At 54.5% G+C, this 19,829-nt stretch overlaps 1 protein-coding gene and 1 pseudogene across 3 annotated transcripts in view; one reads left to right on the plus strand and one right to left on the minus strand.

The window, feature by feature from the left end:
* PLPP4 (phospholipid phosphatase 4) overlaps positions 1–19,438 on the minus strand; it is a 42,995-nt gene extending 23,557 nt beyond the window's left edge. For all 3 annotated transcript variants that reach the window (XM_036307704.1, XM_036307703.1, XM_036307706.1), the window contains exon 1: positions 19,275–19,438. In XM_036307704.1, coding sequence (XP_036163597.1) covers positions 19,275–19,330 — 56 coding nt within the window. In that variant the 5' untranslated portion in view covers positions 19,331–19,438. The remainder of the gene's footprint in view (positions 1–19,274) is intronic.
* Positions 1,184–2,518, plus strand: LOC118655614 (annotated as a pseudogene).
* Positions 19,439–19,829: the final 391 nt, after the last annotated feature.

Raw genomic sequence — 19,829 nt, forward strand, 5'->3', positions numbered from 1 at the left:
AGGGGACCAACCCTCCTCCCACCCCAGGAGACCAGTCCACCCTTCACACCCCAGGGGACCAGCCCAGCCTCCACCCCCTCAGAGAGCACCAGCCCTCACCCCACCCCAGGGGAGGACCAGCCCACCCCTCCCACCCCAGGGGACCAGCCCTCTCCCACCCCAGGAGACCAGCCCTCCTCCCACCCCAGGGGACCAGCCCTCCTCCCACCCCAGGGGACCAGCCCACCTCCCACCCCAGGGGACCAGCCCTCTCCCACCCCCAGGGGAGGACCAGTCCACCCCTCCCACCCCAGGGGACCAACCCTCCTCCCACCCCAGGAGACCAGTCCACCCTTCACACCCCAGGGGACCAGCCCTCCTCCCACCCCAGGGGACCAGCCCACCTCCCACCCCAGGGGACCAGCCCTCCTCCCACCCCAGGGGACCAGCCCTCCTCCCACCCCAGGAGACCAGCCCTCACCCCACCCCAGGGGACCAGCCCTCCTCCCACCCCAGGGGACCAGCCCTCCTCCCACCCCAGGGGACCAGCCCTCCTCCCACCCCCAGGGGACCAGCCCTCCTCCTACCCCCAGGGGACCAGCCCTCCTCCTACCCCCAGGGGAGGACCAGCCCTCACCCCACCCCAGGGGAGGACCAGCCCTCACCCCACCCCCAGGGGAGGACAGCCCTCCTCCTACCCCCAGGAGACCAGCCCTCCTCCCACCCCAGGGGACCAGCCCTCCTCCCACCCCAGGGGACCAGCCCTCTCCCACCCCAGGGGAGGACCAGCCCTCACCCCACCCCCAGGGGAGGACAGCCCTCCTCCTACCCCCAGGAGACCAGCCCTCCTCCCACCCCAGGGGACCAGCCCTCCTCCCACCCCAGGGGACCAGCCCTCTCCCACCCCAGGGGAGGACCAGCCCTCACCCCACCCCCAGGGGAGGACAGCCCTCCTCCTACCCCCAGGAGACCAGCCCTCCTCCCACCCCAGGGGACCAGCCCTCCTCCCACCCCAGGGGACCAGCCCTCTCCCACCCCAGGGGAGGACCAGCCCACAGAGAAGAGGAAGGATGACGCTGCCCTGGCTGGTGGCTCTCAGCCCCGACCAACCAGGGAAAGACGGAAAGAATGACAGGGTTGGCATCTTCCCTCGCCACCTGCCAGCTGGACGGATTCTGGGCATGAGAACAGCTGTGAGTGTTACATGCAAAGACCCTACGCCCGGGGATTCGAAAGTGAGTGGGTCCAGCTCTGCCTGACGCCGAGCAGGTGCTCAAAGGAGCTTCTGGAGAATGAGTGGCTCCTGCTAATTCCAGAGAGAACACGCGCTCCCCGAGGTCCCCTCTGACAAAGGATCGTCATCGCACTTGTGGCTGCAGAAGAGAGTTATGGAAATGCATTAAACCTTGAGGGGTCACCCCCCCGACACCTGGAAGGCCGAGTGCCGGCAGATGGGAAAGGACACAGCACGCGGCCAGGAGGCTGACGATCTGATGCTCGCCCTTCCCTCTGCTCCGACACCTGACCATTAGGAAAAGGTCCACGAATGAGCTGCACTCACTTGGAAACTCTCCGTCTACTTGGTCTGTGGAGATGCTTAGCCAGACAAGCTCAGCCGGAGCTGAGACCCCGAAACCAGGCGGGAACAGCTTTCGTCAGGGGCCGAGCGAGTGCTTTACAGAACTGGAGACCAGCCTACGCTTCACAGCTGAGCTCTGAGACGGCAAGTGATTGGGCCGTGGTCCCACAGCCAGGAGGTGGCGGCAGGGACTCGAACCCAGGGCTGTCCGACTTGTGGTCCGTGAGCCCGTGGGAGAACAAGGCCTGCGTGGCACCGACGCACACGTGCTTGGCCGCGTGCTGCCCACGGGATCTCCACCACCCGAGGGCCGTGCACCGAGGGGGGAAAGCTGCGATGGGTGAAGGTTAACAAACAAGCTCTTCTCAGCGGCGCCCACGCAGGAGGAGCCACGCTCCGTTCCAGCGCCAAGATCGTGGAGCCCAATGGCGAGAAGCCAGAGTTCGAGTCCAGCATCTCCCAGACTCTGCTGGGCCTGGAGATGAACGTGGACCTCAAGGCCCAGCTGCGGGACTGGACGTCACAGCGGCCAAGGAAACTGAAGTTGGTGGTGGTCGGAAGGCTGTTATCTTCGTTCTGGTTCCTCAAGTCTGTACAGAAAATCCACGTCCGCTGGTCCTCGAGCTGGAGAAGAAGTTCATGGGCAGCACGTGGTCTTCCTCGGGCAGAGGAGGGTCTGCCTAAGCCGACCCCAAAAAGCCGGACAAAGAACAAGCAGAAGCGCCTGGAGCTGCACGCCGACCGCCGTCCTGGAGGCCTCGTCTTCCGAGTGCGATCGTGGGCAGAGGACCCGCGAGAAGCTGGACGCAGCCGGCTCACAAGGTGCATCGGGACAAAGCGCAGCACAGCAGCGCCGGGCACAAGGCTGGAACTTCCTCCCGTGTCTATAAGAAGCTCATGGGCAAGGACGTTCATTCTGAGTTCCCAGAGTTCCAGTTGGAAAGAAAAATGATTAAATAAAATATCGTTCTCAGTAAAAAAAAGGTGAGGAGCCAACCCCCACACAGAGGGGGCGGGGGCGGGGGCGGGGTCCACAGCACTGATCCCGAAGGAGCTGCAGAGCCCAGGGCACTCACAGCACCCAGGCCTCAGCTGGGCCCAGACCAGTGGCCAGCTCCTGACGGCTGGGCCTGATGACAGGGTCTCAGGGTCCTCGTCTGCTCGGTGGAGGCAGGAGGTGGGGGCTGTCGCACAAGTGCCGGTGCTGGGAGGCCAGGAAGCAGTGTTGCTGTTGTGCTTATTATCATGTTTTTTGTTTGTAACCATCACCCAAGGCTATTTTTTCTATTGAGTTTTAGAAAGACTGGGAGAGAGGGAGGCCGAGTGAGAGCGAGAGCGAGAGATTGGTTGCCTCCCAAATGCGCCCTGATCCTCGAGCCTGCAACCCAGGTACGTGCCCGTGACCAGGAATCAAACCCATGACCCTGAGTTGCGGGGCGACACGATAACCACTGAGCCACCGCCCGGGCTGTCATTCGTTTTCTACTCCTCCCGTTCCAGTTGGAAAATCCTCTCCACTCTCAGCTGGAGGTTAATGGGAGGCCCCGCCAAGCAAGCAGTCTGCACGTGGTTAGATGGCGCCTATGATTGTAAATCTCTCTGTTCAAGGGGCGGAGTCAACCTCCCCTTCCCCCCCATCACCTCTCTGCTGCTTCAGACTCTCGGGATGGTCCACACCTGGGCACTGCCTGGTGCTGCAGCCACAGTCCCATCACCTGCTCCCCACAGGATAGGTCTGCACACCTTCACGACCTGGTGGCGAGGCAGGTAAAGATCCAAGATGTGGGGCCCAGAGCCCTAGCCCATACTCTGAGGATGGAGAGCCCCAGCCAGGCACCGCGGGCATCTGCTGTGTGCCAGTCCCGGCGTCACTGCTCTGGGCAAAGGTCTGACAGGCAGACAGTCCCTACTTGCAGGAGCCCCGAGTCCGAAGCGGAAGATGGACAATCAGTGGCCACATTTGGGGAGCAACGTCCGGTGGGAGAGGCTGTCTGGGTGCTCAGCCGAGCATGACTGACTCCACGCTGCAGACTCAGAGGAGCTCCCCAGGAAAAGCCAGAGCCCGCTGGGCCCAAAAGCCCGTGCGAGATCCGTCAAGGTGTGTGGGGGTGGGGGTGGTGGGGGAGGGGGGGCTCCGGAAGTGGGGCTCCGGGAAGGAGGCGCTGAGCAGCTCACATCCGGAGATCTGCAGCTCCTACTGCAGTTAGTCACACACACGTTCCATTTAAAATCACCACCTGGGAACCCCAGGCCTTGCTGGGCACAACCTGCTTCAGGCTGGGCCTCCCCAGCCCCCCAGCTGCCGGCCCTCCCGCCGGCCCAGCAGGGCCTCACAGGTAATCCTGTTAGGCTCCCTTGGAGGTTCGGCCCATCATTCCTGCCAAGATTTTTATGAACCTTGATTCTATTATCCTACAGATTAGCCTTCCATCCTGGTTCTGTGTCATTCGCAAATTTGATAAGCCTGCTTTCTATGTCTTCATCCAAGTTGCTGATAAAAACCTTGCACGGGAGGTCAGAGTCCTGAGGCCTGAGGCCTGGCCCAGGCAGCACCCCGCCCCCCGCTGCGCCCCAGAGCACAGCCAATGCCTGCTCTCTGGATGCTCTGCTGTTCACCTCCAACTACTTCAGCAGCCGGAGGACTTTCTCCCCTTGTCCCCAAGGGGCAGACTCGGTAACAACTATAACACCTCCCTCACCCAGAATCAGCCATGAACACACCCCTCCCTCAGAACCAGCCAGCACCCAAACAGCCTCTGGACGTGCAGAACTCGAGCCTAAGACAGGAGCCTCTCAGACCCTCCGGCTGAGCCTCTCTCTGCTTTTACCCACAATCATGTTTCCACGGTGACCACCTTTTCTTCTGTTCAAGGCAGGTTAGCAGCTGCAAGTCGGACGCAGGAACATAACTTGGTTTAAGTAAGTAAAAGGTCTGCAGCCTTTCAAGAAGACAGATGAACTTTCAACTCTAAGAAACAAACCACAATAATTAAATTCCCATTAGTGTGCCCTGGCTGGTTTGGCTCAGTGCATAGGGCGTCGGCCTGTGGATCAATGGGTCCCGGTTTGATCCAGTCAAGGGCACGTACCTCAGCTGCAGACTCCTCCCAGGCCTGGGGCCCTGGTCAGGGTGCCTGCAGGAGGCAACCAATTGATGTGTTTCTCTCACATTGATGTTTCTCTCTGTCTTTCCCTCTCTCTTCCTCTCTCCCTAAAAATCAATGGAAAGATATCCTCAGGTGAGGATTAAAAAAAAAAAAGAATTCCTACTCCTGCGTGGGAAAGGGGTCTATGCCTCAGTCCACCGAAAGGAATCACAGACCCGGCCGGTGTGGCTCAGTGGTTTGACCTAAGGACCAGGAGGTCATGATTCGATTCCCCATCAGGACACAGGCCCGGGTTCCAGGCTTGGTCCCCATTAGAGGGCGTGCAGGAGGCAGCCAATTGATGATTCTTTCTCATGGATGTTTCTATCTCTCCCCCTCCCTTCCTCTCTCTAAATCAATTAAAACATATTTTTTTTTAAAAAAAAGGATTCACAGGTTCCATCAGTGACAGGTGGGACGAACAGAAAACAAACAAGGTGGCAGACTTGTCAACCTTACAAGTAAAACAGCCAGTTATGTTTCCAGCAAGAATGACTTTATTCGCCAATAGCAGAGGAACGGCAATTCAGGACATGCAAACTGTTGCAAACTACATGCAAGTGTGGAGAACAAGGAGGAAAGTGTTGCATTTTAGAGAAAAAGGAAGAAGCTGGGAGGAGCCGTTATGAACAAACCTCCATCGGAGGAGAGTGAGTTCCGCGTGGCCGTGGCTTCTCCCTGGCCGAGTGTGGTGGTTCCTCACTGGCTGGGCTCTTGCTGGGCAAGGAGAGAACCTTCCTTCCCGGGCCGGGGTGATGACGTCAGCTTCTTCCTGCCCAAACTGTCAACGCGAGCTTCCGGGCAGCACCTGAGTGAGAACTCCCTTCTGAACGAGGTTTTCCTTTATTGTGTTCGGCCTTACACTCGACCAACCGTATCAATAATTGTATTAACTGTAAATGATAACAACTCCAAGTAAATGGCAGGGACCAGCCAGACTGGATAATATTAAAGGTAAAACTAATGCTGTTTATAAGAGACACACATTAAACATAAAAATACAGGTAAGTTGGAAGTAAAAAGATGGAAAAATATATTCTGTGCAGACATTAACTCAAGAAAGGTAATGTAGCTATGTATTAGCATTAGATAAAGTAACTTCAAGATAAGCAATATTAACACAAAGATGAAACCTTAACAATGAAAGGTTCACCAGAAGAATGCAACATTTAAGAACAGCAACTTGAAATGTAGATATAAGAATTTTTTTTACTTCGAAATCATCACTAAAGGAAATAAAGGAGGATAGCAGGGAAAATTTTCAAACTATTCAGTTAAACCAAGAGGAAAAAATATTAAAATGAAACACCACAAAAAGAAAACAGAAAAAGTTGGCAGCAATAAGACAAAATATGTTCTTTCCCCCAAAAAAGAGGATGCTTTAGTTACCCTAGTTTGACAGAGGCAGCCTATCTGCATATTAAAAGTTACAAATTGCCCTGACCGGTTTGGCTCAGTGGATTGAGCATCGGCCTGTGGACTCAAGGGTCCCAGGTTCGATTCCGGTCAAGGGCATGTACCTTGGTTGCGGGCACATCCCCAGTGGGGAGTGTGCAGGAGGCAGCTGATCGATGTTTCTCTCTCATCGATGTTTCTAACTCTCTATCCCTCTCCCTTCCTCTCTGTAAAAAATCAATAAAATATATTTTTTTTTAAAAAAGTTACAAATTAAAAAGAAAAAGCAGAGTGAGAACACAGCAGATTTGATAGCACAGCTGATTGCTTTAATATATTTAGAGCTTTGTGCCCACCACACAAAGTACTCATTATGTTCAAGCTACGTAAATTTACAAAAAATGGACTGTGTATGGCCATACGGAATATCATAAAAACAAAACAGAAATCTCAGGAGCCACAGCCTCTGATCTCAGCACAGAGACAAAGCACCCACCCACCCACAGAGCTGGAAACAGCAGCGCAGGGTCACGAACCCAGGCGTCCTGGCCCTGCAGCCGGCACTGTGACCACTGCTCCCTCCCAGGGCGGAGCGGCCATTCCCCTCAGCGATCTGAACGTGCTCTCCAACTGCAGTGACTAGAGTGTTATCCTGAGCCAGCACCAGGCAAACATAATCAGAACAGAATTCACTTGCAATCCCACGGACACGTGAAAGTTTGTATGTGATAATAATATCACTGAGGAAAAAACTAAGATGGTGGCATAGATAAACACCGGGAAATTGCTGCCTCCCACAACAATTGAAAAATCTTCTAGGAACACAAAACGGACATCATCCAGAACTACAGGAGGGCTGGCTGAGTGGAAATTCTACAACTAGAAGGAAAGAAAAGCACACTGAGAGCCAGAGGAGCTGCGGAGGTGAAGTGCAGAGGTAGGGGGCTCGCGCGCGCGGAAAGGGTCTGGCACCTGAGGACGCGGCTGTCTTTTTGAATCCGGAGGGAGTCACAAGCTCCCGACGGCTCTGAACTCCGGTTCCGGGAAGTCTCTGGGGACCCAGGACTCATACGGGGAGAAACTGGACTGTCTGGCAGCGGGCGAACTTGAGGGCGGCTTTCCCTCAGAGGTGCTTGCAGCAATTACCCGGACACTGAGACACGCGACTCCTTAGGGCAGGACTGAGGACCAGCCATAGCTGCTTGCTCCGCCCTTTGATTCCTTGAGACCCCGCCCCACCCAGGCTGCGGCAGAGGCTTTTGCATATGAATGCCCCGGCCCTTTGCAACCTGATAATTACCTAACTGCAGCCGGGCCAGACAGACCCAGAACTTCCAAGAGAAGGCCCAAGGCCCCACAGCAGCTTGCATTGCTTCACAGCTGAGCCTCATCAGGGCACCTCCAAACTCCAAAAAAGGAAGGGGAATCTGCAGTTCTCTTCGTAGCTCCTGCTGTGTAACCTCAGGCAGAGGCTAAATTAGCACCTCCTTAGATCCAAGAGCCACTGTACCCAGTGGTCAGAGGGGGACCATCCAGATTACAACTCATCAGATCCATAAGGGACACACTCAGGGGGCAGACTCAGTGAGCACCAAAGCCCCACTGAAGCAAGTCTTGCCCCAGAAGGGTGTCTCCAGCACAGAAGTTCTCCCACTGCAGACACAGCTGATTCTCACTGCCAATTGGCCTGGAGGTCAATTCCTCCCAGTGATCCTACAACAACCAAGGCATAACTACAACAAGACTGTGCACAAAGCCCACAAGGGGGTGCACCAAGAGTGTCCACCTCAGGTAACTGGGGAGGCTGAGACACTGGGCCCTACAGGACACCTAGCACACAAAGCCACTCTATCAACACAGGGAAGCAGCCAAAATGCGGAGACAAAGAAACAGGTCACAAATGGCAGAAATGGAGGAAAGCAAACGACTGGATATAGAGTTCAAAGCCACGTTTATAAGGTTTTTCAAGAATTTTATGGAAACCGCCGATAAATTTAGTGAGTCCCTCAATAAGTATAGTGAGACCCTGGAGGACATGAAAAAGGACCAACTAGAAATTAAGCATACACTGACTGAAATAAAGAATAATTTACAGAGATCCAAGAGCAGACAAGAGGATCCCAAGAATCAAGTCAAAGATTTGAAATACAAAGAAACAAAAAATACCCAACCGAAAAAGAAAAAAGAAAAGAGATTCCAAAAATATGAAGATAGTGTAAGGAGCCTCTGGGACAACTTCAAGCGTACCAACATCAGAATTATAGGGGTACCAGAAGAAGAGAGAGGGCAAGATATTGAAAACCTTTTTGAAGAAATAATGACAGAAAACTTCCCCTACCTGGTGAAAGAAATGGACTTACAAGTCCAGGAAGCGCAGAGAACCCCAAACAAAAGGAATCCAAAGAGGACCACACCAAGACACATCATAATTAAAATGCCAAGAGCTAAAGACAAAGAGAGAATCTTAAAAGCAGCAAGAGAAAGACAGTCAGTTACCTACAAGGGAGTACCCAAACGACTGTCAGCTGATTTCTCAACAGAAACCATGCAGGCCAGAAGAGAGTGGCAAGAAATATTCAAAGTGATGAATAGCAAGAACCTGCAACCAAGATTACTTTATCCAGCAAAGCTATCATTCAGAATAGAAGGTCAGATAAAGAGCTTCATGGATAAGAAAAAGCTAAAGGAGTTCATCACCACCAAACCAGCATTATATGAAATGCTGAAAGGTATCCTTTAAGAAGAGGAAGAAGAAAAAGGAACTCTTACCATTTGCCACAGCATGGATGGAACTGGAGAGCGGATAAATACCACATGATCTCACTCATTTGTGGAATATAATGAACAACATAAACTGATGAACAAGGACTGATCCAGAGACGGAGAGGCATTGATTGGACTGTCGGGCCTTGGAGGGAAGGTAGGGGAGGGTGGGGGTAAGGGGGAAAGATCAACCAAAGGACTCACATGCAAGCATATAGGCCTAACCAATGGACACGGACAACAGGGGGGTGAGGGCATGGGGGGGGTAGAGGGTAACGTGGGGACAAGGACACATATGTAATATCTTAATCAATAAAAAATATATTAAAAAAATAATAATAATATCACTGAGAAAATAATGTCTCTTTCAATCACTGACAAATGCAAGAAAAAAAGTAAATCCACTACTTCTCTCTGTAAATTAAAAATTCTCATAAATAAAGAATTAAAATCAAAGAATGATATAAAATATTGAACAACACAGAAAACAATATTTCTATTTTGGATGAGAAGGGACTTTCTAAATTGGACAGAAACTCTGAACCCATAAAGGAAAATATATATTTAACTACATAAAAATTAAAACGTGCACAATAATAGAAATTGCAAAGAAATATAAAAGTGAGCCCTAACCAGTTTGGCTCAATGGATAGAGCATCAGCCTGCGAACTGAAAGGTCCCAGGTTCGATTCCGGTCGGGTGCATGTACCTTGGTTGCGGGCACATCCCCAGTAGGGGGTGTGCAGGAGGCGGCTGATCAATGTTTTTCTCTCTCATCGATGTTTCTAACTCTCTATCCCTCTCCCTTTCTTTCTGTAAAAATCAATGAAAATATATTTAAAAAAGAGAAATATAAAAGTGAACCCTAGACATGGGGAAAATACTTGCCAAATATAAAAGATTAGTATATTTAATGCATAAACCCTCTTACACAATAAAATAAATTTATAGATCAAATAAAAGCATGAATGAAGGGGAATAACAGATATTTCATTTAAAAAATACAAATTGCCAATACACGAAGTGAAGAGATGCAAACGTCTTATTCCCTCCCATGGGATAAAATAAGCAAGTAGATCTACAGAGATAGACAAATTAAGAAAAAAAAAGTTAAACTATGGATAAAAATATCCTCAGTTTTTGTTATTATATAGAAACTAGAGGCCCAATGCATGAACTTCGTGCAAGAGTAGGCCTTCCTTCCCCCAGCTGCTGGCACCTGCTTCCCTCTGGCCCCCAGGACCCGGGCTTCCCTCGCAGCCCCGGCTGTCGTCTGGAAGGCTGTCTGGAAGGCTGTCCGGAAGGACATCCAATCTAATTAGCATATTAAGCTTTTATTATTAGAGAAGATGTGTGTTTGAAAGTTTAATTTTAAAAAATGAACAGAACAGAATTGGCAGAAAGAGGTACAGAAGTTCAGGGAGTATTACACTTTTTGTATTTTAATTTTCACAACTATTTTATGATCTTAATTTTTTTTAAGTGAGGGCTAACGATTGATTCCCATTACATTCACTGTGTGTAAGCCTTCCTAATGTGTGCCCAAATCAGACATATTTTTGATAGTTGTAATTCTGAGATATATTTTTGTACAGTGCTCTTTTCTTTTACTATTAAATCATAAAATCTCACTGTTTTTCCGTGGTTTTCAGAATGATTATCTCAGTAGCTAATAACATCCTCTGTGCCCACAGTCACCAAATTATTCTTCAAAGGGTGACTATTGGAGATTTCATTTATTTTTATTTGACAAAAATATTAACTTTGCTTTGAACAGAGCACAGCAATGAGCATCTTTACACGGGAAGATTTCCGTATCTGTTACACTAGCGCCTCTTCTAAAACTTTTCTTCTAAACATTTTCAATCAAAGGACAGGATAATTGTGTGCAATATTTTGCTCTTCGAGTGGGTGTGTCCATTTACAATCAACTACATGCTCTGACCACATCTGTCTTGCCACAATCTTGCAGTCCCTGATTTTTCTTTAAATAGTCAGTTGATATAAAACATAGAAAGGTTGATTTCTGACGCACTCACCTCAGGCATTCCCAAAGCAATCATGAAAGAATCACTCAGTGCCGCTCTGAGGATATTTCTTTTTTCCCCCAAACAGGAAACATCGATATTGATTTTTCTGATTATGAATGAAAGGAATACATTTTACTGTAAAGTAGTTTAGTCGTATAAAAAGCAAATGTTACCAAATCCCACGGCTTGCCATGGCCACCATTAGGGTTTGTGTGTCTTCACAGACACTTTTCCCGCAGGAGCAGACACAAATTCAGGTAGTACATTGCCACATTAAAGCCGCATTGCGCACACTTCTGCAACTGGCTTTTTATCGCTGAACAGATTACGGATATCGTCACAACCCATCTACATAATCAATTTTAATGGCTGCGTATTCTTTTCATTGTAGCACATAAAAGCTTGTGTGTATCTCCACTCAGCATCATTTTGTGTTAGAGGCATACCTGGCATTTCTATGGAAATCACAGTGTTAAAGGGGTGTCTTAGTTATTAGCATTTTGTTAATTCCCTGTTCATATCTGCTGCCCCTTTGTCTACTGAAGAGCTCTTCTCTCTTCTCTATTCTGATTGGCAGGCGCCCTCTGTGTGAGCAGCACTAACTCCTGACCCTGTAAGTTAGGACAACAGTGTCACCTCCTGGGGTGGCAGAGATGAAACCATCTGAAGGTGCCAAGCCCCCCCCCCCCCCCCCCCCCGGCATGGGTCGCATGCAGGGAGCTCAGCTTGTGTCCGTCCCTCCTTCCGCCTCCCTCCTTCCTTCCCCCCAAGGTAGAGATTCAGGCCAACTAACAGGTACCTACACATGTACACACACTGGCCACTTCCCTCCCCAGTGGGGTCCTGGGTCTTTCTTCAGAATGCCTCCCCAAACCTCCTACGTCCTACTCAGGGCTCAGCTCCCCTGCAGCACAGAGAGCGGCACCCTCCTCAACACACTGTGACAGGAGGATTTAAGTGGCCTCTGCCTCCGCCTCCTCCTGGGAGGGGCAGGTGGGGGGGAGCAGAGATGGGCTTTAGCGGGGACCACGTGCCAGCGTGCGCTGGGCACCATCGCCCACGACATCATTTCATCTTCACCGCCTCCTGGACGAATACACAGCTCAGGGCAGGATGCTCACATAAACTAAGATACAAAGCACGACTCAGCCAGCAGGTGGGTGTCACCCCAAAGCCCAAGGGAACGGCCCTCCTGCTGAGTGGGGGGCCTCCTGCTGAGTGGGGGGCCTCCTGCAAAGTGGGGGGCCTCCTGCAAAGCAGGGCCTGGCTCCGGGTGTCCTTGTCACTTCGCCCAGAGCAGCTGCTCTGCAGACCGGGACTAAAGCAGCGTCCGTCCAGGGCCGCTCTCTCTCAGAACGAGGGCTGCAGAGAGGAGCCAACCCTCTGAACCTCAGGTGAACGCCCAGCACTTCACTCCTTAGTACAGACCAACAGAGGCTACAAACCATTCACCAGCAAGAGGAGCATCAGCTTAACAGCCCAAACCAGCAGACAGCCCAGGTCCCCGAAGGAGTGAAGGAGCAGAGGTCCAGGGTGCGAGATGCTCACAGCAACGGAGTCAACAAACCACCACCACACACCACGTGGATGAAGCTCCGAAATCTGCGCAGCCCTGGCTGGTGGCTCCATCGGGTAAGCGTTGTTCATACACCAAAAGGTTGCAGGTTCGATTCCCAGTCAGGGCATATACCCAGGTTTCGAGTTCGATCCCCAGTAGGGGCAAACGGGAGGCAACTGATCAATGTTTCTCTCTTCCCCTCTCTCACTTCCTCTCTCTCTAAAATCAATAAAAACAACTCTCGGGTGAGGATTAAAAAACAAACATGCCGGGCAAAATGTCACACCAAACAGTCCACGCTGTAAGACTCCATTTACATGGAGTTCAAAAATGGTGCCAGAAGTCAGGCGGCGGGACCCTCGATGGTGGGCGGGGCTTGGGGGCGGGGTCCCTGGCAGCTGTATAACTATATGAATCACACACTTTGTCTTGGCCAGTGGTCGCAAACTCATTAGTCAACAGAGCCAAATATCAACAGTACAATGATTAAAATTGCTTTTGAGAGCCAAATTTTTTAAACGTAAACTATATAGGTAAGTACATTGTTATTAACTTAATTAGGGTACTCCTAAGGCTTAGGAAGAGCCACACTCAAGGGGCCAAAGAGCCGCATGTGGCTCGAGAGCCACAGTTTGCTGACCATGGGAGACTCATGGCTATTTTTAGGTTGAACTAAATCAAATTCCTATTTTTTTTTTAAGGTCAAAACAGTGAAATGCCAGCAATTTCATGTAGTTTAAACTAGCTACACTAATAAAAGACAAACATGCAAATTGACCGTACCTTCGCTATGCCTTAGGCCACGCCTACCAGCCAATCAGAGCGCCTATATGCAAATTAACCCAACCAAGATGGCGGCCGGCAGCCACGTAGCTGCAGCAAGCAAGAGGCTTGGTTGCCACCCCAGATACCTGCTTTCAGCCGGCTGTGGCTACGGAGCTGGAGCGAGCAGGAGGCTGGGTTGCCCCTGGTGATGGAGGAAGCCAAGCTTCCCTCCCACCCGCCCTGGCCAGCTCTGAGCTCCTCTCAAGGCTACAAAGTTTCAATTATAGAAGGTAAATAAATCCCAGAATAAAAAAAGAAGAAAAGGAGAGGCTAGGAGCTTCCATCGCTGGCAGGCTTGGCCAGCCTGAAAATGGCCCTCAGCCCCTCACCCAGGCTGGCCAGGCACCCCAATGGGGACCCCCCACCCTAAAGGGGGTGTGGCCCGCCTGAAAACAGCCATAAGACCTTCACCCAGGCTGACCAAACCTTCATGGGGTGAGGATCCCCACTGGGGGGGGGCTTGACCTGCCTGCAAACAGCCATCAGCCCCTCACCCAGGCTGGCCAGGCACCCCAGTGGGGACCCCCAACCTGAAGGGGGTGTGACCAGCTGCAAACAGCCATCAGCCCCTCACCCAGGCTGGCCAGGCACCCCAGCAGGACCCCCACCCTGATCCGGGACACCCTTCAGGGAAAACCAGCCGGCCCTCACCCATGCACCAGGCCTCTATCCTATATAATAAAAGGGTAATATGCAAACTGACTCTAACAGCAGAACGACTGGGAATGACTGGTCACAATGACACACACTGACCACCAGGGGGTAGATGCTCAATGCAGGAGCTGCCCCCTGGTGATCAGTGCGCTCCCACAGGGGGAAGCTCTGCTCAGCCACAAGCTAGGCTGATGGCTGCCAGTACAGCGGTGGTGGTGGGCGCCTCTCTCGCCTCCTCAGCAGTGCTATGGATGTCCGACTGCAGCTTAGGCCTGCTCCCCGCTGGCAAGTGGACATCCCCCGAGGGCTCCCACACTGCCAGAGGTATGTCTTATTGCCAGCTTATGCCAAATCCCCCAGGGAGTGGGCCTAAGCCAGCAGGTGGACATCCCCTGAGGGGTTCCAGGCTGTGAGAGGGCACAGGCCGGGTTGAGGGACCCCCCCCCCCCTGCCGAGTGCAGAAATTTTTGTACACCGGGCCTCTAGTGTTTCAATAAAAACATTTTTCATACCCTCTGGTAAAGGACAAAGCAGCGTGTACTGGCGGCTGTACTTGTCTGAAACTCCCCAAATGCTCCAGCAGCTTCCGCTGTTTCCTGCCCCTTCTCTTGGTGGAGACAGAATGACAACCAGGGCTCCTCTGGGGGCCGTTTCTCTCTCAGATGTTGAAAGACGGTGACGACGCCGTTCCTGGCTCCCACAGTCCCAGCTCCTCTCCGCGGCTCCCGTTCCGGGCGTCTCCCCTCTTCCCCCCACACCCTGTGCCTTTAGTTGAATGATGGGGACATACGGCCAGTCATGGTCCTGCCTGAACCCACCTCCTCCCTGCGAACCAGTGTGTGTGATTCCTTCACAGGACATCAAGATGTATTTCTCAGAGAAGCAGTGTCACTAAGATGACTTTGACATGCAGACAGCCACCATCATAGGGAGTTGGAGTCACGGAGCTCTCATGCGCCTTGTGTGGGACATAAAGGCACTGTCTCCAGAACTATGGAGATGACACTGCCCACAGTATGAAGGGGCATCTCCTTTCGTAGTGCTATGCGCTGATCACTGGGGAGAAAGCTCACCAGGCCTCAGGAATCTGGGTACAGTGGCTCCTTCACAGTGGCCAATAGCATTTCAAACAGAAGGATGCCCATTTCTTTTAATGTATTTTTATTGATTTCAGAGAGGAAGGGAGAGGGAGAGAGACAGAAACATCAATGATGGGATGGACCGTCACCAACAACAGTGAACAGGGCCCGTGCCCATGGGGTCTGATCACACACTTTTCTGTCTCAAGTCTCCTGGGGATCCCCAGTCAGTGCCTCTGAGAGACCGCCCAGGCTTCCCTGCAGAACATGAAGACGTCGCACTCTGGCTCATTTCCTGCCACTATCACCCTCCTCCCCCAACACACGCGTGTGCACACACACACACACACACACACTCACACTCTGTGCTGAGGCCACACCTGGTGACCTAATCCCCACCCACCATGTGCGCCCAGGCCTCCAGGTCTTTGCTCCAGGACAATCCGTCCGAAGAGCTGTCTTGGGCCAGGCCCTCTATGCCTGTCCCCGATGCTCCAGCTGAGAGAGAAGGGACTGCCGATAATTCTCTAACATGGCCGTGTATGTTCTTACCAGCAATGGACTCACACACCTCGCCCTCTGGGCTCCAAAGACCTAAGGAAGACCCTCAGGGTCTGCAGCGTGTCCTACTCCCATCTCCTCGAGGATGTGGGCCACAGCTGCCCCCTCCCCACTGCCCAGGTGTCGTCCTGAGTCAGACTTTACAACTGAGTGATGCTCTTCTTCCCACGGGCTCCGGGCTGCACACGTGCTTTCCTGGAGATCAGGCCGCGTCAGGGCCTCCTTCCAGGATGCGGTCACTTCCGCTCAGTCTGCGGCTGGCGCTGGACGCTCTAGCTCAGTGGCTGACGGTGCCGGCCGACTGCCTGTCTAAATCCAGGCGATGGCTCAGCTAGTGGAGTGTGTTCAAGCAGTCACTTCACCTTTCCAGACCTTGGTCTCTTTGTTCGTAAAGTGGACAGAATCTAGAGTGTCCACTTCGAGTGAGAGGGGGTATCTTTGGCACAGAGCAGGCCCTCGACTGACCCTTGCTGGCTGCGACTTCTGCTAAAGCAGCTCAGCGAGGCGATCAGAGCCCGGACGAGGCAGTGGGAGCGCGGAGACAGATCTCAGCTCTGTGACGCGGCAGCTCCTTCACCCGCCTGTGCTCGGGTCTCCTTCCGCGAAAGCGATGGCAGCATTCCCGTCTCCGGGCTCCTCACAGAACGTGACCCTCCTCCTCAGGGCCTGGCACACGGTGAGCCCCGCAAGCAGTCGCGACTGGAGTAAAAGCGGAAGGCGTGGGCACTGGTCTCAGGGCTGCTGACCGGCGCCACCTTTCCTCGCTGTCTTGCTCACACAACCGTGGGCTTCAGCATCTGCAGAGACACTCCCAGAATCTCCCCTGGATGACGGGGGCTACGGACACAGGAATCCCGTGTGCCCTGCTCCTGCTCTGCCCACACCCATAGGTGAGGGCCAAGGGCCTCTGGATCCAGAGCTCCACGGTGCCCAACGCAGCCTCCACGCTCCCCGTCACACCTCGGCTTTTCCTAAACTCTGCGTCCCTCTACAGTGCCTTTCCTGTTCAGTCGCCCTTCCTGTGGCAGCTCCAGTTTGCATTACTCACCCCTCATTTTCCTCCAGTGACTTCAAGTTCTCGGGCTGGACTGTCCCAAAGGCACTGAGCGCCTCTCGGGCGTCTCTCAGGGCAGCTCTGGGGGCACCTTAGGGTCCCGAGTCACCAGCACCCGCTGCACACTGGCACCGGCGCCCCAGGTGAGCTGGGGACACTGTCTCCCCCATCGTGGTCCCAGGTGCACTACATTCCTGCAAACGCGGAGCCACAGGAGCACCTGGCATCGGGGACGGGCTTCCTGCCCTCGTACAGAACAAATGTGGTCAGAGAACAGGTGCGTCCACAGGTGGTGTTTCCCCAGAGGCACCAGTTTGCAACGCGAGGTATCCCTCCAACCAGATTTTTCTCTTATCCTGGGCAATCAACAGGGTAGAAACGCCAGCGGAACCAGGTGAATTGTATCAGCTAAGTTGACCCGGCAGCAGAGATACTGGGTTCTGCCTGCCCCAAGGGACTTTCCACACCTGCCCAGGTGAGGCCCTTCGGCTGAGACCACCGCCCTCATGAGCAGAGGTGAGTACAGCCCACCCAACCTTGCCATCCGACCAGCGCTGGCAAAGGAAGAATACAACTCCCCCGCCAGCCTCTGTCACCTCGCAGGGCCTATCTGAGAAGACAGAGGGTCATCTGTGTCTGTGAGCCCAGAGCCTGTCCTTCCGGAAGCTGCCATCTGCCTGCCCATTACAGCTCTGCACAGTCAGGATTCCCACAGGGAGTCTCCCGCCAACACCAGAGCTGGTCTTTGCAGGTGACGGAGCCACAAGTTGGCACAGCGATTTGATAGGAAAACCAGGGAATCGGCCAAAAGTGCCATCCATGCCCAGGTGTTTCCCTTTGGGGGAGGTCGTTAATACCAAGGGGGCGTTTGGAGAGAAGAGTATAAACTGGCAGGCTTTACATATCATCCTAAGGGGGCGCAAGAAGCACATTGACAGTAATCATCGAATTTTCAAATCCACTGCACAGACCTTTACGTATTTGTAAACATCATGTAACTGCTTGAGGAAACATGAAGGAAAACCTGAGAACAATATAAATAGGATTGGACCCTTTCTTATTTTTTTAATCCTCACCCAAGGATATTTTCCCATTGGTTTTTAGAGAGTGGAAGGGAGGGGGAGAGAGAAAAACATCGACCTGTGAGACACCAATTGGTTGCTCCTCACGCTCCCCAACCTGGGGCCGGGGATGGGGTTGAGACTGAATCGAACTCAGGACCCTTCAGTCCCAGGGCCGACGCTCTATCCACTGAGCAGAACCAGCCCGGGCGTGTTGGACCCTGTCCCACCTTGAGGTTCTCAGCAGCAGGCAAACCAGGCCACTCGGAGCCTCCTCTCTTCCCTTCAGCATCGCTGTCACCCCGCGGAGGTTCAGTTCCACCTGCACCCAACCTCTCATTTCTGACACATAATCCGGGGCTTAGGCTCTGCCACTGAAAACGGTCCCCTCACTAGTCTGAATGTTTACTTCAAAGCTAGAAAAGTAGAGTAAGAAGAGGGAAACGTGTTCTCCCTTTTCCCAAGATCCGCTGAAGTTCCGGCCGGTTCCCCTGAATCGCATGGGTGTTTCCTGCGCAGGAGGGGCCTGCCTGCACCTGGGGCTGGGCCTCCTGATGGGGGAGCAACACCGGTGGCTTTCGCCCCAGGACGGAAAGCAGGCGAGACAGGGCACTCCTGTCCCTGTGCCCGGCTGCCAGCAGCTCCCAGCCTCCCACCTGCCCTGGGCGACTGGGTTCCCGCAGAGACCCCGAGAGGAGGGGCCTCCAGACTGGAACGGCTCAGCGCGCTTTTCAGTAACACGAACGAGAAAACAGCCCCGCAGATCCAGAAAGTTCACGCAACTTTAACATGTGGCCTGTGTCGGGAACAGCGAGGGCAGCGGGGAGAGGGACCCGGATGCCAATGGAGGGACCAGGCCGGTGTGAGCCCTGGTGATGGGGAAGGCAGGCCTGGGTGGGTGTGAGCTGCAGGGGCGCGAGGGCTCCCTGCTGCGGGCCCGGAGGCTGGTGGGTGGCGGGTCCAGGGGCACCACGTCTCTGCCAGGGCGACCTCCTCTGACATCTCTATTCCAGGGACCCGCCGCAGCCCCAGGGGTCCTGGGCCTGGCCTCCGCACAGAGGGCGGCGGGCGTACGGAGCCCACACCCGGGGCTGCGGGGGCCCCGACTCCCCGAGCTTCCGCAGCAACAATTTTCCAGCCGAAAGTACCACAAACGCCTCCTGGGAAACGCTCACCAGGACCCCGAGCGCGGCCTGGGGCGGCGGGAGCAACGGGAGAGGAGCCCGGAGCCAGGGCTGCCAACACGGGCTCCGAGCGGAGTAGAAACTTCCCGAGGGCGCGTCCGACTCCAGGGGATCCCCGAACCCGGGGCAGGTGAGGCGGCGACAGGCGCCGGCGAGGAGACCCGAGGGCGCTGGACCCGCTCCCCCGCCCGCTGGTGGCGGCGGCGGCGGCGGCGGCGGCGGGAGCAGGTCTCAGACCCGCGCGGAGGGTCGCAGGAGGGTCCCCCGGTTCCAAAGGGCGCCTCCCGGGCTCGGAGCTGGGCCGGGACCTGGAATCCAGGCCCCGCCGGAACGCGGTGGCGCAAACAAAGTTGGGGCGCAGCATCGCTCGGTCCATGGGTTCCCGCGCCTGTGCGCCCCTACTTACACGAAGACCCCGAAGAGCAGGGCGCGGACCCCGATCTCGACGGCCAGCTCACGCATGGTGCAGCCGGAGCGGACCCCGCAGGCGGCGACTGTGTCGCGGCGGCTCCCGCAGCTCGGCCCGCGCGGCTCCCGAGATCCAGGGCGGCCGGGGAGGCGCTCCAGGCCGCGGGCGGGGGCGGCGGTGGGGGCGGGCGCCGGGCGGGGGCGGCGGGGCGGGCTCAACCCAAACCTCCCGCCTCCGGCCAGGGCTCAGGGACGCGTGGCAGCTCGTCCTACGCTCCCGTCCCGGGTCCCCGCGCCTGGGGACTCCCGGTTCCCGAGCGCCGCCGCCTCCACGCGGGAGGGGAAACCCCGCCGCCCCCGGCCTGCGCGCCGCTCCCCGCGGGTGGGCGGCCCCTGCGCAGCTCGCTGTTCTCCGCGCGCGGTCCCTGCGCCGTCCCGCTCTCCTCTCCGGGCGCCCCCCCCCCGCCCCCGTACCCGCTCTCCTCTCCGGGTGGGCGCCCCCCCGCCCCCGTACCCGCTCTCCTCTCCGGGTGGGCGCCCCCCCGCCCCCGTA

The sequence above is a fragment of the Myotis myotis genome, unplaced genomic scaffold (assembly GCF_014108235.1).
Source record: "Myotis myotis isolate mMyoMyo1 unplaced genomic scaffold, mMyoMyo1.p scaffold_m19_p_49, whole genome shotgun sequence".
NCBI lineage: Eukaryota > Metazoa > Chordata > Mammalia > Chiroptera > Vespertilionidae > Myotis > Myotis myotis.